This window comes from Syngnathus acus, chromosome 19 (genome assembly GCF_901709675.1).
Source record: "Syngnathus acus chromosome 19, fSynAcu1.2, whole genome shotgun sequence".
NCBI classification, from domain to species: Eukaryota; Metazoa; Chordata; class Actinopteri; order Syngnathiformes; family Syngnathidae; genus Syngnathus; species Syngnathus acus.
In genome coordinates this window covers 3,928,898-3,945,383 of record NC_051103.1, presented here as the reverse complement: position 1 = coordinate 3,945,383, position 16,486 = coordinate 3,928,898, and the positions used below count along the sequence as shown (strand labels likewise).

At 42.7% G+C, this 16,486-nt stretch overlaps 1 protein-coding gene across 2 annotated transcripts; it reads left to right on the top strand.

Annotated features, from left to right (window-relative positions):
* Nucleotides 1-1,218: 1,218 nt before the first annotated feature.
* On the top strand, nucleotides 1,219-15,698 carry si:dkey-191m6.4 (rho GTPase-activating protein 22). 2 transcript variants are annotated; one of them, XM_037277830.1, is made up of 10 exons: nucleotides 1,219-1,390; nucleotides 5,004-5,203; nucleotides 7,538-7,625; nucleotides 10,336-10,464; nucleotides 10,894-11,101; nucleotides 11,180-11,312; nucleotides 11,386-11,459; nucleotides 11,543-11,664; nucleotides 11,951-12,923; nucleotides 13,033-15,698. In XM_037277830.1, exons 1-10 carry the CDS (start codon nucleotides 1,348-1,350, stop codon nucleotides 13,253-13,255), a joined length of 2,193 nt encoding a protein of 730 aa, XP_037133725.1. In that variant the 5' UTR covers nucleotides 1,219-1,347; the 3' UTR covers nucleotides 13,256-15,698. The 2 variants fall into 2 exon arrangements, with proteins under 2 accessions (XP_037133725.1, XP_037133726.1); XM_037277831.1 differs by lacking the exons at nucleotides 1,219-1,390; nucleotides 5,004-5,203; nucleotides 7,538-7,625 and adding an exon at nucleotides 7,661-9,046.
* The last annotated feature ends 788 nt before the right edge of the window (nucleotides 15,699-16,486 follow it).

The window sequence follows — 16,486 nt, the reverse complement described above, 5'->3', positions numbered from 1 at the left end:
CAGTGCAGGACTTATGGCTATTATCCAGTGTGGACTGGAGCAGGAGGGAGACTGGCTTCTGCTGTGGCACAGCTGCGCCTACAACAACATCACTGAACCGACTTTAGAGTCGTAAATTTAGGAATCCCACGAGCAAGAAAAAGAAAACCCACAAAATGTTTAAAATGTGGCTGAAGGGAGTCTCGTGGGAATAAAATTGTTTTTTTCACCTTATGTTATAAATTTGTATTATTTCGATAGGGCAGCACAGTGGATGAGTGGTTTGCCTCACAGTTTTGAGATTCAAAGCTCAGGTTTTGTAGCTCACTCACACATTCCAGGTTGTGTATGTGAGGTGAATTAAAACCTCTAAAAAAACAACACTGTTTAAAAAAAAAAGAACTTCAGCCTCAGTTATAAGAGGGTGTGCACACTTCTGCAAGCACATTACTTCAATGATTGAAGGTGGGGGGAAAAAAGGCATTTGAATAGGGGTGTGTAGACTTTTCATATCCACCAAATAATTGTAACCAAAATGTTTTGCAAAAAAATTTGTTTTGCAAAATCACGCCAACAAAGCGTTTCGTTGTCATGTGTTAAATCCAGACAGCAGCTCTAGGGGACAGGATGTTGTCAGATCCATTTGGAAGCATATTTGTTTTTTTTTAGCCGTGCCATCGGAATGCCTGGAGCAAGTAATTACCGACCCACCGTAGCATCTGGGAATTCCGCATGTTTGACTTTGAGTCGCGAGGCAATGACACTCGAGGAAAACCAGAAGCGGCCAGGATGGTGTATTTTAGGAACGTGGTTAAATACAGTAGAAGGGAATTTCAGCAAGACCAAATGGATTTCTTAGAATAGCAGTAGAAAATGATAGAGGAGGAGGAAGAAATGAGGCGGGGGGAGGAGGGAGGTGATTAAAAAGGGAGACAAGCTCAGAAAGTCTTAATTAGGTGGAGGCGGTAGCGGCACCTGCCACATGACCCAACCCCCTTACTCAATTCCCTTTCACTTTGAAATAATCCAAACTTGCCAAAGATGCCACTTTAGACCTAAAATGAGCATTCAATTTGATCAGGTATATATTGTTGTAGTCCAACCACCCTCAGGCGGATGCACCGTTATGAATAATGCAGTAGGGAGGGGTCGAGGCCACTGGGCGATGGGAAAAAAAAAAAAAAACGACGTAGTCCCTCCCTCTTTTCTTGTCGCGCTCCCCTCCCCTGTGTTCCCAACCCCCAGCTGGCGGCCGCACTGCAGAAGGTCAGAGAGAAGAGAGGAAGAGGAGGCTGAGGGAGAGGACGAGCAGGGGCGGGGTGCTTGGATGTACACGAACATGCCGAGGGGAGAGCGCGCCGACAAGCCATGACAACCATGCTGAGTCCCAAGATCAGACAGACCCGGAGAGGTAGGACGCTTTGGACGTTTACATCTTCAACTTTCAAGTATTATTTGATTGGGACTGACATGTAGTTTCATATCATTTTATTTTTTCCCCATCATTCAAATTCTGATATATGTTTCACAATGAAAACGTCCAATTTAAACAACTGCCTGTGTAAAATCTGCGTGGAGTCTATTGCATCTCGAGTTTCATCCCCGCTATGAGCCTCCTGTCAGCTGGTGCCGCCGCGCGTGCGTGCGTGTGTAGCGTGTGATGTGTGCGCACTCGTAAAAAGGATGCGTTAATAAACCCATGTGTGCAGATGCGTCCCAGTCCGCGTGTCTTTCCTTCCATCCTTACTCGTAATTATTCATCTGGATGTGATTAAGATGTAATGAATAGCTCCCGATAATCGGAGTGGGATGCGGAAATCCTCTCCTGGAGCGGCGTGAAATTTGCTCTTAAAGAGGCTTCAATCTATATTTGCATAAGTTATCACACAATAGGCATCGGTCATGTGTGTTTTATGAATTGCCGTATTAGCTGCTTAATTATGATTGTTAGATCCGTGTCACGTTTTGCACTTTAGTAGCTGTGGAAAAAAAAAATCGAATTTGTTTCAAGATTAAAGCGAAACTCCTCTGCTATTCACAATTTGGTTTGCATTCAGATGATTGTTAATGTAAAAATAATGATTTTTTTTCACCCCAGATTCTGTCAGTTTTAATTGCCTGCATATAAGCCGCTTGCCTCGCCTACTGCCATCTATGTGATGCTCGTTGCCATGGTTTTACGATCAAAGTCGTGCGACTTGGCAATTCGCTGACATTCTGCAGATGCGCCAACTGGCGTATTATATGTACACGTGAAGAGAAATACACATCCTGCTGCATCAGTTCCACATATATGATTGTCAATCGCCATACCCCCGACCGCAGTGTGTCGATTCAAACCCCTTGAACACACACACACATACACAAACCAGCCGGGTAATTTATCAACAGTGGTAGGCTAACTGCAAGTTCCGCGCGGATGCACCTGTAACTCCGTCCGCCATAAATCACCACCCAACGACTAGATTAATGGAATTAAATTCCTCCAGCATCCCTGTGGGTGTGAGATAAAGTGCTTGATGATACATGTCAGACATAGAAAATATGTTTTTTTTTTTCCCCCCATCCGCCACGTAACATGCTAACAAAAACAGATGAGCAAACAGATCCAAAATTCAGGCATCGATGTCAACATTAAGATCCGGTACATGGATTGGTAATCTATGATTGATCCATTTTGAGCTGTTCAAATCCATTTTTGGACGTGTGCCGCCTGCTGGAGTGGTTGGCTTGCTTGATTTACTTATGCTTGAAAGGACCCATGAGGATAGTATGCATAAAATCTAAGAGACATGCAGGTACAGTAGTTGGGGGATAATAGTTTGTTGCTAGGGTGGTACCCTCAAGGGTACACTTTTTACACCCTTTGACATTTACAACTTGAGAGCATGCCCGTGTGCCTGGAAAAGGTATAAATATTACATTTGAGTCCAATAATTATCCTTATATGGATGCATTAGTGTATTGTAGGTTTTACATTAAGGTGCATAAATGGACTCCGCCCAGGAAGAAATTATGCTAAGCCTTTTGATGTTTTTCCCTTCCTCCAATGTAATTCATGACAAATGCTAATCGTGCTCTCCGTTCCAAGAAATTGCAGTGGTTATGCATAAAGCACGCTTTGACACCAAAGCTGAAGTGGCCCCAGTACAGCTCCAACTAGCCAAGGGAAGGTCTGAATCACCCTGGGCACGAGGTTCAAATCGGAGTTTTGGCACTTTGAGACCCACACAGGCAAAAAAAAAGAAACTGTGACTCAGGCGTGAATCACAGACAAGCTTGTGTGTTCCACTCACACACAGCTGACGTGTTAAAACTGTGGAATGCTTTAAAGTGAATACTAGCAAATCGAAAAAAGATGAAAATATATGGTGTTAGGGATTAATCCATAGATTGTTTAGAAATTACAAATTATATTGAAGATGGTTATTTTGTCATTATATTTCATATAGTTGCCCTTAAAGCTATATGCGGACATTCATACGGTTTTAATGAGGTGCTGACAAACAATTAACACGATCATCTAATATGACGCCAGCTGCCATTCAGACCACAGGAGTCGATTCTAGCTCATACTGTCATGTAACAGCAACATTTGAAAAACGGCTCGATGAAATAATGCATATAGTAGACGTAATATGGTGTCTCGTTTTAAATTTGTTCCGTATGAGAATGAATGTGTCCGCATCCTCTCAGTAATAACAGAGCAATTAGTGATTTAGTTAAAAGCAGCGCTGCAGGAGAGATAAGAACTAGACCGCGTCTAAGGAAGACTAATGGAGGGATAAGCGTCATTAAGGTGAAATATGACTTCACATAATCGATTGCAACATTATGGTGTTTAGGAAAAAGGAGGAATATATATATATACCTTTATAACTGTGTATTATCTTTGTCAAGGCAGCTGTTGTATTAGATTTAGCGATTTCTAACTGGGTGTCCGATGATGTGCGACAGTTCAAATGAATCAAACACTTCCCACCTTGAAGAAAAGGTCAAAGAGCCACTAACTGATTTTCAAGCTGTAAAGATTATGATTGGGAGCAATATATATATTTTAACCAAGAGAGGTAGTACCGATAAAACATTATCCTAGTTGCTATCTATGTGTGTGGCTGGAGGAAATGAAATGGAGACAATGGAAAAGGATTGATTTTCTTTCCCCATTTCTCCATCCTCGTATTCCTTCAGCAACGTTGATCATATCTTGCGCGTACACAAGAAGGGGAGCTCGTCTGCGCAGTTGAGTTGGATAAATTATTCATGATCATTAAATTGCACTGCCTTGTTTGCATACCCTGCCACCAGTTCATACCTGTGTATAATGAATCCATACGGTTGACAGTGAAATATGGTTGTAACTTGAACAGTATATTAAAAGCGCTATAGTTGGTTCTAAATAAGGACATTGTGTGATCTCAGTCTGATGTCGCACTGGGACATGGCGGTACCGCCAGTCCCTTTGCTTTGAAAGTGCCCTGGGCTGAGCTCAGGTTTCACACATTTGTTGAGAATGATTCAGCCTGTCAGTCCCATGTGGTCTTATTATCTGAAGCCCAAGCCGTTTGCCTCGCTTTTGGCTCGTGGCGAGACAATAGGTCTCGCCCAAGGACCTTGCAAATGGAAGGCAGGTGAAGAGGTTAGGGGGGGAGTACAATCTATGTCACCGCAGGCTACAGGAGTGTGTGCCGTTATGTGTCTCGACATTATTTGTGTTCCTATTCATATTTGCCTCTGTATCTCATCTTGAGGTGTTCGAGCCCGGGGGGGCAGGAGGTTGTGTGTGCCTGAATGACGAGCAGCATGCGCAAGGAAAGATAACACTGGAGAGAGAAAATGAAAAAGAAAAAAATGGCATACAGCCAAGATGGTTAATGGAGTAGTCTAATCTTTGTCAACTCAGTGATTGACTCGTTTGTATTCAATGCTGGGAAGTAATGTACTGTGCTTTGTTTGACTATTTACGTTTCACTGTTATATCTTAAAAGAAAAAAATAAATAGACGTATGCGTGTGTATGTGCAGCCAGGTCCAAGAGCATGGTGATGGGCGAGGTGACGCGAGGCTCTTGCCAGCCGGCCTCACCCAGCCTCCACGAGGGGGCGCTAAAAGCCGGCTGGTTGAAGAAGCAGCGAAGCATCATGAAAAACTGGCAACTGCGTTGGTTCGTGCTGCGCTCAGAACAACTCGACTTCTACAAAGATGAAGAAGAAACCAAACCACAGGTAATTATAAAGCTAGACGCATGCTGAAGCTATTATTCTAACTTATTTATGACAAAATTGGTTGTTTGCGGAATGGGCTGCAGTCACGTCATTTAAGTAGAGCCATCCAGTATTGTGTTGGATGTTTGTGTACATTGCCAATAAATAACTGCACAGATTTTATCATCCCACCACAAATATTAATTTATATAGATTAACATCTTTTTTCAGGGGGAATTTTGACATTTCGCTTTTCAATTAATACGCTTCCTGAAAGTGAAAATGATGTCTTTTAACTTAGACACACAACTGTGAAGTGAGTGATTAAAAAATGGCCAAGTACATAAAATAAAGCTTCAAAATTATTAAAAAAAAGAAAAAAAAGAAGCAAGCCATTCTCTCCACTCTCAAGCATGTACATTGAATGTGCTAAAACCGGTCCACACTGGCTGCAATAAAATCTCCCCACACTCAGGGCCAACAACGAGACGCTCTAAAGTAGCCACACCACATAACTAGCTATCCCATTGTAGTGGAAAAGCTAAAAGCTATGTATGAGACGGACATTTCCGGTCCAAGTGCTTCTCGTACACATGGCATAACACTTCCATTAGTGCAATCAGCCTAAAAATATTTGCAAGGAAGATGGTTCATTGATTCGATTACTTTCTCAGTTTAAGACACTTTTTTGTGGCTGTGTGCTGACTCATCGTTTCCCTCTTTAATAACCACTTAGAAGTAATGGAGTGGGCGTGTCACTGGACTGGCCTTGCTTGTGGGGTGGGATAGGGGGGGGGTAGGTTGTTTAGCGGTTTACAATGTTCTAGGCAGGGGAGGATGTAATCCGACAACAGAAAGACAGCGAGGCCATCGTCCTCACATTTAAAACAATCATCATCTCAGAGTATTCCTGACTGAAACCTTGACACTTGTATTGATTTTTTTTTTTTTTCTAGCCTTCACTCCGGATGACTGCCGTTTATTTAATGTAGGCCATCTGCCATCACTGTCTTTTCCCCACACGCCCACAGAACACACATAGGATGACGTCTCGGTCTCATTGCAGTATCTATTCTATGGGGACCAAATGACCGAAAAGGGTCTTTAGTCATCACAGCTTGCCGATACTCATCCGAGCTGTATTGATTTGCAAACCTTCGTGCATTGGAAGACAAGGCTGAAATGGGCATACGTGCATATACTCAAGGAAATGAAATCTCACACAATCCTGGGTGTGTGAGAACGTGTCACCCCGCCTTAGTTCTCTCTCTAATCTTCTAATCGATGGGATATTTGAAACTGGGAGTGGCGCTCTGTGGGAGGAGGGGGAGAAGTTGCCTTATTGCTACAATAGAAGTCCACCCGCTTCCAAAGACGACAGAAAATAATGACAGAAAAAAGGCAATCGATCGCATGCTGAAAGCACACTGACAATCAATAAAGGGACTTTTTTTAGTTATTGGACAAAAAAATGAATGGCTTCTGGTTACATTTTTAGAGCACTTTAAAATCCAAATGGTTGCATCCAAACTGATGATGGGCATTTATAGGCAAACCGGATTAAGATGGGCGTGTCAACAATAGCTAGTTGGAATTTTGCCTCCTGTGTCATGGTAACCGAGCTCTGTCGGGGTTTTATTAAAAGCCGAAGCTTATACAAATTTGAAACATGTGCCAAGGCAGGTTTCGGGCAAATCTGGATAGTTTAGTTTCAGCACGAACTAGATAATATTCAAGCAATTGACTGTGTAACAAGCACAAAATGATACTTTAATACTAGCATGATACCAACCGACTCTACTGTTCTCTGCATGATTTGTGTTCTCAGGTTACGTGTTGCCCTTTGTAAATCTTTCATCCCTTGCTGCCTGTGTTGTTGAGCGCATAGCACCCCAGGGACCCCCCCCCCCCCTCCCCGAACCTTCAATCCCTTGGTTCCTATGCTTTTCCCTGCGCTCCAACCAGCCACGGCTCTTCCAATTGTTGCCATGGCTACCAATGTTGGCGAGGACCCGGCCCACAGGCTGAGGCGATTTGGCGGAGTCGGCAGGCTGTTTGATGAAGGATGCCAGTCAGCAGATTAACAGGGCCGATGCCTCAGATGCTGGCTGGCATGGCTTCACAGCTAGTTTTAGTTGTCGTAGCTAAATGGCTATTCATCTCAATAATGCATTCTGATCATCTGTGTGGGCCCAAGTTCAATTCATGACAAGGGGGATACGAAAACTGAACGATTTCTTGAAGCGCCACTTTTTTGGAACATATAATTAAAAACGATCTCATCGCTGAAGATTTACATATTACACTTTGTGCTTTTTTTTCTCCGAAGCTCAGTGTTGTATTTGTGTATTTCAGGGATGCATACCTCTGCAGGGATGCCAGGTGAACGAACTCACAGCCAACCCAGACGAACCGGGAAGACATCTTTTTGAGATTGTGCCGGGTAAGACTTCATGCTGTGAATAACAAGGAGGCAGATTTCAGGTTGTGTGTTATTGTAATTTTCTAATCTCACTCTTGGTGACACAATGTTTTGCGAGCATTAATAATAATTCATTTAATTACTACACACAAGCACATTACTCTCCAAACATCTCTAATATTAAATAAATAGAAAAAATAAATAAATGGGATCTGTCCGATACATTCTTGGTCCCTGTGCCAGACTGTCCTCGGAGGAGTGTTTGCTTAGGGACCTCTCCTTGTGTTTAGAGTGGACGAGCAACTTGTGAGTGTCTTGTGTGTTTTGTTTATGGCCGGTCAACATTGCAGAAGGGTGTGAACTCCAATGATCCTCTCACCATAGGCACACTGGAAAGTAATGAGGCGGAAGGAGACTGATGCAAGTGTGTAAATCTGGAGTCTCACCTGGAACATTTATATTGTCTGTTTATATGTGCTATTTCATTTGTCTATCTATTTGCACCTTTCCAAGGTCACTGTCATTGTCAGATTAGCCAAAGTGACTTTACATGAACTCACGGTCGTCCTTGTCCACAAACAGCAGCGGATAACTTAATAGTTTTCAAAACATTGTCCGAGGAAAAAATCCTGGGGCCATTTCAGGAAACAATTTTTTTTCCCAGTTTGTGCGCTGTAGCTGCAACAATCCGTGGAGCCAAACAAAGCCGATTCCTTAGTCACGCGCCTAATTTGGAACTGAGGTTATTTGTATCAAAGCATGGAGGCATACGGGAAGCTGGGGAATTACTGGAATTTTTTTATGATTTAATAACAGCTGACTCAGGGCGGAAAGTACTGCTGTGATAGGGTGACTGACTGCTTAAGCGGCACACTCGGGTCTTCTGACTGACTATGGGTCTTAGAAAACGCCATTACGGATTCTTCGACCAATGATATTTGTATCATGCCAAGGTGGTAATGCTGATTGTTTGCAAGCACAGAAATTGTTTGCCATTATCTTTTTTTTGTTTTAGTGTGTGCACAAGTTTATTTGGCAAAGTTTGGAGGACAACCCACCTTCCAGCACACACAGACCAAAAGAGAAAGAGAGAGAGAGAGAGAGAGAGAGAGAGAGGGACTCGTCACACTCCTCCTCAGGGATTTACTTCTCCCCAGGGGGGCTAAGGGAAAGGACCTGCAGCCCACACTGCTCAATGGGAACGGCGGGAAGAAACCGGGCAATGAAAAGAGGGAATAAGCGATTGTAGGAGTGGCACTCATTTGATGGATTCTGTTTTTGTTTGGCACCGAGCATGCCTCATTGGCAGCTTCTGGCCATCGGCGCTACCTGCGTAGTCATCTGCTTCCCTGCTGCAGTATCACCTCTGGTCTGAACTGTCGCTGCAGACATGGGGCCGGTCTGCTGTAAGCCGGACACCCTGAAGAAGCAACATCTCCAAGGTAACAGGAAGCAGATGCTGGAGCTTTTTAACTAGAGTAGTAAAGAGCCCAGGGAGGCGTCGGGGCAGCCGAGCTGTTCACTATAAGCTGTAAACTAACTTGTAGTATTGTCACAGGATGGAAAAGCACTAGCTCCTGTTGTTGGTTACATGAATTTGATCAATGATTATCAATGCTAGTCATTTCCTGGTCAATTTCTTCAAATAACTTTGTTGTAGGGAATATCCAATTGTTAGTTTCACTTTTGATTTGAATCCATTTCCGGCTTTCCACCTGTCTGGCGAAAGAGTTGTGATTGCGGTAACTCAAATGTTGCAGTTTTGCACACTCTTTATCAGTTAGTGTTATCTTAATTACCTCCGACAGGGATCTTTGTACTTTCTATCCATTCACTTGAGGCTGAGATGCTCGAGTGGTCTGGTGTCTTTGGATGCATTGATTTTGTGTATCTCTGTCTGCGTGTGCACTTGTGTGTGTTATCAGGTCATGATTGAGTGGAGTGGAATCAAAAGATGTCCGGGCTCCTTAATGTCTGAGACGCCTCTTTACATTTACTCATTTAAAGTTATCTCAGCTGTGCGGGCGAATCTACAAATCCGTATCTCGATGTTCATTCAGCTCGTGTTTGGAGAAAAAATTAGTTCAGCAATTCAAGTGCAGACCAGACAGATTCAAAAGACAGACCGGTGTGATCATCATGATGGTGTGAGTTTGCAAAGCTGGGTGACAATAGCATTTGACTTTATGGCGCCACTGTTTATATTTGGACTCCTTTCTCGCAGCTAAATGTCTATGAGCACAATGACTGAATCTGGTCACACTATTATCCCACGCTTATTAAAGTGCACTTTGGATCAAAAGTGCTGTTTATTGGAGGAAGGATTTTCTACTTTGCTTAATTTACCAATTTTTGCCAAAGACACATGACGTCGAGTAATGTTACTGTGACCTTTATTAGACTGGGCATTTTTTATTTGACTATTTATCTTGTCTAAGGGATGAGATATTTTGCTCTTACTAAAAGCTTCCTGATGGTTAGGGTGACTTCCGTTTGAAACAAATTGAGCTCTGCTGCCATCTAGTGGTAGGAAACATTCACAGCATGTGTTTTGTTTTAACATTGTCACATTGTGTGGGCTTTTCAAATATTTTATACATTTCTGACTGCAAAGTATACACAGTTATTTTGAATTCAAAGTTGGGGAATCATGTATGAACCGTATAGCCTCACAGTAGCACCCTCATTTTTCTTTTATATGTTCTTTTACCTGTTACATGTGTGTTTCCAGGTGGAACGGGAGAGAAGGACCGTGCACCAATCAGCCATGAATCCTTCCTGCTCATGGCCAACTCCCAGACAGACATGGATGACTGGGTCAAGGCCATTCGGCGGGTCATCTGGGCACCGTTTGGAGGAGGTAAAGGCAAAGCTTTAACTGACTGCAAGCCTCAGGCATAAACAAGTCTACATCTATTGATAGTACAGTTATCAATTCAAGCCATTGTAACAAAAGAATATCATAAAATGAAATTCATTCCGTATCATCTTTAACCTTGGCAATTTCTTACTATGAGTCGCTTAGGCAATATTTTAAGACCCCCTCCTGGGCAGGGAGTGTCCTACTTGTCTGTCCAGAACAAATCTGTCATCAACTTCTGGAGCTGTCATTAACAGCAGCACTAAAAAGTCTGCACGCATTGCATCTGTGCTGTCAGCTGCTTCGCCATTTGTCAGCAGGATATATTACTTTCTGATTTACTGTTCTTCGCATGTGCAACTATGGGTGCACCGGCAAATTCAGCCGCTGAGGTTGTTACTATACTATATAATAATTTTGTTTTTCTAGGGATATTCGGCCAGCGATTAGAGGACACGGTGCAGTATGAGAAGAAGTTTGGCCCCCGATTGGCTCCGCTGCTAGTGGAGCAATGTGTGGATTTCATCAGGGAGAGGGGCTTGGACGAGGAGGGTCTCTTCAGAATGCCGGGCCAGGCCAACCTGGTCAAAGATCTGCAGGAGGCCTTCGACTGTGGCGACAAGCCTCTTTTTGACAGGTAGGCATGACAAGTGACGAAAGATAAGGGAAACCAAACACCCTGGCTGAAGATTTTTGTTTTGGTGAATTCCTGCAGCAACACAGACGTTCACACTGTGGCATCCTTGCTGAAGTTGTACCTGCGAGAGCTGCCTGAACCTGTCATTCCCTTCTGCAAATATGAAGACTTTTTAACATGTGCACAGCTTTTGTCCAAAGATGAGGAGGAGGTATGTGCGCACTTGATAAGTTTCCGTCCTTACACGCGTTTGGTGTTTCGTTGAAAGGTTTGCTTTTCGACAGGGAGTTCAGGAGCTCGGGAAGCAAGTTAACACACTACCTCTGCCTAATTACAATCTGCTCAAGTACATATGCAAGTAAGATACTATTTTGGACGACTACTTCATCTTGACAAGCGCATTTGAGAAATAACCTACCAAGAAATGTCATTGCTTTCTAGATTCCTTGACGAAGTCCAATCGCACTGTCATGAAAACAAGATGAGCGTCCAGAACCTCGCCACAGTGTTTGGGCCCAATATTCTTCGACCCAAGATGGAAGATCCTGTGACTATCATGGAAGGTACAATAGACAAAGGATGATTGGAAAATTCATTTATTCAAACTTCGGATTTGTTTTTGGGAAGGAAAGGGTACAGTCGATAGAATAAAGAATTTAACATCGCGTGAGTAGTTCCTAAACACTTTGCAGTCATGACAGATCATCAGGTGTTACTTAAGAAATAATCCAATTAAACTTGTCTGAAAATCAGTATGCCACCTATGTAAATTTGAGTAAATTGTACAACAAATAATAATAAAGCAACTAAAATGACTATGTGAGACTGAATATGATCCATTGCCCCTAGGTACCTCTTTAGTGCAACACCTCATGACGATCTTGATCAGGGAACACAAGCGTTTGTACTCAGGGAGGGACCAGGAGGGCTCCACGGTACTCCAAGCGGAGCATCAGCTCCTCAATCGTAGCCTTGGTGCTTGGATCTCCGAAGAGGACCTGCAGAGTTGCCCCGTATCTAACCCAGAACAAGAACTGAACAGCAGTGCCTCGTCACTCGAAGCCAAACTGTGTGCCGCTGTCACCCCCATGCAGAGCCCAAAACTAGGGTCTTCGTCAGCAAAGGGGGAGACAGTTGTGAGCCCGAGTAAACAAGCCAAGAGCATCCCCTCGTGGAAGTATTCTTTTAAAGGCTCCTCGACGCCTCGTTCGCAGCCGCAGCCCAAGCAGAGCGGCTCGGCGGTGGAACCCAGCGCAGTGTCTTCCGGCGGGGGAGGAAGCAGTAACTGGCTGATGAACGGTTTGTCTTCCTTAAGAGGGCACAGACGTACTTCTTCAGGTGAAAGATCAGCCCGAGACCGCGACTCCACCGGTTCCTCACAAAGACTCTCCACCTATGACAATGTCACCTCCTCATCCAGCATGGGCAGCGTTCAGAGTGGAGGCAGCACTCCTTGGTCCACCTCGTCCTGTGAGATCTCAGCGCCAGACTCTGGGAGCGGTGATCCCTCGGCCCACCATAACTGCGGAGCCGGGGGTGACGGCGGGGACAAGGGGGAGTGGACGGAAGTTCAGAGGGAGCCAGAGAGAGGGGGGACGACCACAGATCCGAGCTCTGAACAGGATAGCTGTGAGGCCATGGAGCTTTGCAGCAGCAGTGCGGCCTGCAGCGAGAATGGAAACGTGAGCATGGTAGTTGGAGTACCGTCCATCGTCACATCCGACGACGGAGACGGAATGAACGTCACCCTGAGCAGTCTGGTAGAAGGCCTCAAGGTCGAGCTCGGGAAACAGAAGGCTGCTTATGAGATCAGGATTCAAAAGTGAGTATATGCTAGCTGAAGATTTATGAAATGCTAATATTTGATAAGAATGTTTTGGTCAGGGGTGTGTAGACTTTTTATATCCGTGCTTTTGTATGGCCACGTACAGGTTGGAGGACTCCAGCGCCGCCCTGTGTGCTCACATGGAACGTTTGGAACAGGAGATGGAGCAGGAGAAGAAGCGGCAGCGGATGCTGGAGATCAAACTGCGGAACTCGGAGCGAGCTCGGGAGGATGCCGAGAACCGCAACAAACTCCTGGAGAAGGAGATGGAGGACTTCTTTTCCACTCTGGGAGATCTTACCATGAGTACGAGAACCAGCGATATTTGACCTGACCGACGGGACGCCGCCAGGGTTTGTTTTTAGAAAAGGGCTCACGGCATCCTTGGTGCCGCAGGACGCTCGGCCATGTTTTTGTGCGTTGACAACAACGCCGGCGGAAATGTGGCCAGACTGTTTTGGAATGCGTCACATGGTACATGAATGCAGTCACTTCTTACTGGTGAGCACTGACCAATGTGACCTAATTGTAGCAAGTCAAATGATGATTGAATGCGATTTGTCTCTGCTGTTTCACATGTAGATGAATGTTTGCTAAATATTAAGATACATTAAACTAACCCCCCCCCACAATCCCCATTTAAAGGAAATAGGGACCAAAACTGTTGAGGAATTGACCCCCCCCCCTCCAAAATGTTTAGAACTGCTCAAATTAATATATTAAAGTGTAAATAACCCCATCAATTATGATCCTGAAAATGTCATCCTTAAAAATAACAACTGTCATACCATAAAATGACACCTAAGTAGTTAGCTTGAGCTTTTTAATAGCGACTCAGTGGGGCGAAAACATGTGGCTAAGTCTCGATATAACATCCCAGGCTAAGCTTAGCTCCTCGGAACACAAGCATAGTTTTTTAAATATAAATAGCTGAGGATAAGGACCACAGAAATAGACACGAACAAATACATTTGTGAATAGAGAACTGCAAATAGGAGTTCACTATAGTCACAAATTGAATATTTGTTCAAAATTTGTTTGGAGGGGGGCGATTTAATATTACTGAAGATAGGAAATGGCTATTGTACTTAAGTTGCCAGTTCTCCACTTCCATCTTGGAGCATAAACACATATTTGTATTCTGTTTAGACAGTCAGCTAGTCTTGCCTGCGTTTGCCCTCAGGCCCTTCCAGTGCCTCTTTAATCACATGACCTACATCCCTCGAGCGTGTTGTGGTTTAAAACGAAGGCCAGTTCAAAGTGAGTCAGACCTGGCGGCCATGTTGACTTTGGAACATGAAGCTCAACACTGCCCTTAAAGAAACAATGGTATTTCCTAGTTGTGCCTTCAGGGAAGTCCTTTTAAATATTGAAATGAATAAAGGTTCGCGCCGCCTGACCCGGTCCTCAAGCATAACCTCCCTCTAGACCGTTTAACTCAACAAAAGTGCTGATGACCAATATCTTAGAAGGTGCCAATTATTGTGAAAGTGATTTAGTGCTTTTGAATGGAAAGAATGTATCCTTGTAGTGAATGTAATTGTGTTTGATGAAGCCAGCCTGAGAGGAAATGCACTGGTCAGCGTTTCCTCCATTTTGTGTCTTGGACTAACTCTCTTGGGAAGAACATGAAGCTTGCGCATAATTTGTTCATGGAGCAACTGCATGCTGATTAAAAATGACTCAACAAAAGGGCCCATAATAATGAAAATGTGCTTTAGTAAAAACCAAGTGACTGTTGTTTATTTTAACTATACTGCGTTTTATAAGCAGACGTTAGGATTTTTATTGCACAGGAATGTCACAGAAGACTACTACCAACTTCACTTGTTATCACAGCAGTCCAATACAAACATTTATTTTCCTCTTATGTATGTATGTGTATGTACGGCTATGTCACAATGTCTTGATGGCTCATCAATGGTGCTTTTTTATTTATTTGGATATACATAATTGTAATGAATAGACACCTATGGAGAATAAAGCTGACATTGGGTTCATCGAAGATGTTGAATTTGTATGAAATTATATTAGCGGAAATCGTAACCGTGTAATCAATGTGGAAAGAAAAAGACCAATAACCAAAGTGGATTCTTTTATTCGTAGTACACATTGTTTTCTTGTTCTGCCATTGTATTGAATTGAAGAGGAGGCATCATGAGATCCCAGTGTATGGTTTTTTTTTATACTTGGGAATTCTTAGAACTATTTTATTTTCTTGGCTGGAGTTACTCGCAAACCAGCACCATACATATGATATGATTATTATTACCATTATTTGTCTTACCGCAACCTAAAATCTGTCAGGCGGGTAAGGCTGAAGTCTTAAAATGGATCTGAATTATGCAAAAAAAAAAAAAAAAAAAAGGGGGAGTAGGGGTTGACAGTACCAACACTTTTGATTACCTTCAGGCGACGCTTCGAGAGCACACTTTGCTGAAGGTATTGCACATTTAAGTTGGAAAACAACAACGACAAAGAAAATACATAGGACTCTCCTCTCACTGGTAGGTGAACTTTACATTATGTACAAAATCTGTGGAAAGCGACACTTTTTTTTTTTTTTTTTTAAACTCAGTCAAATAAATAAATAATAATGGAATCTGTTATTCACATGTCATGCAGGCGAGCGATGATGACGCAAGAAGTGGCAGAAATTCAGCGTGAGGTAGTTCATCAAAGCCGATAGATTAGTGATTCGGACAAAATAGAGACAGAAGGAATTTGAAATTAAAAGCCGCGTGGAGAAAATTAAGAGCACTTTCAAAATAATAATGACTCTTCAGTTCGTAATCAGTAAAAAAAAAAAAAAAAAGGGCAAAAAGAGTAAACTTCGACTTGGATTGCACCATTCAAACTGCTTGGGATTATTATTATTATTTTATACAGAGTATTGTTGAAAATGTAAAATTTCTCAATTCAAGTGAAATAGGGTCACTTCACCGAGGGAAATATTTTAAGTTTATTTTGTATACATTTGGATATTAGATTATTACAGTAATTTCTGTGTTAAAATTAGGCAGTATTTTGCATACTGAGAAGTATTTTCTTGGGTGCTTGACAAAAGAGGAATTACTCTTTTTGAATGCAACTATTAAAATACATTAACCTTTCGACAATGTTCTAATGTGTTTTTCATTGATTTAAATATAAATGTGTTTGGAGAGTAGGATTTATATAAAAAAAAAAAAAAGAAAAAAAAAGGTATTTTTCCTCCTGATTTCATTTTTACATGAATTATATATTTTGTACTTTTTCTGATCAAAATGAATTTTTTTTTTACTGGTTTTCCCAAGGGATGACTGTAGATTGCACAATTTATTCAGAGTTTGCTGGTACAACCCAATGTGAAGTTATGATTTTATGTTTTGAAAGGAGCCATCGTACAGTAGTCCTTGACATATTTAACAGAAACGACTGCATTGCCAACACAGCGTACAGCAAACAGCTACAACGAAAGTACTTTCTTTTCGGTCATGTTTACTGCACGGTTCCAAAATTAAAAACATCATTAACAATGAAAAAAAAAAAAACTAATAGATATGGCCTCCACCTAAAAC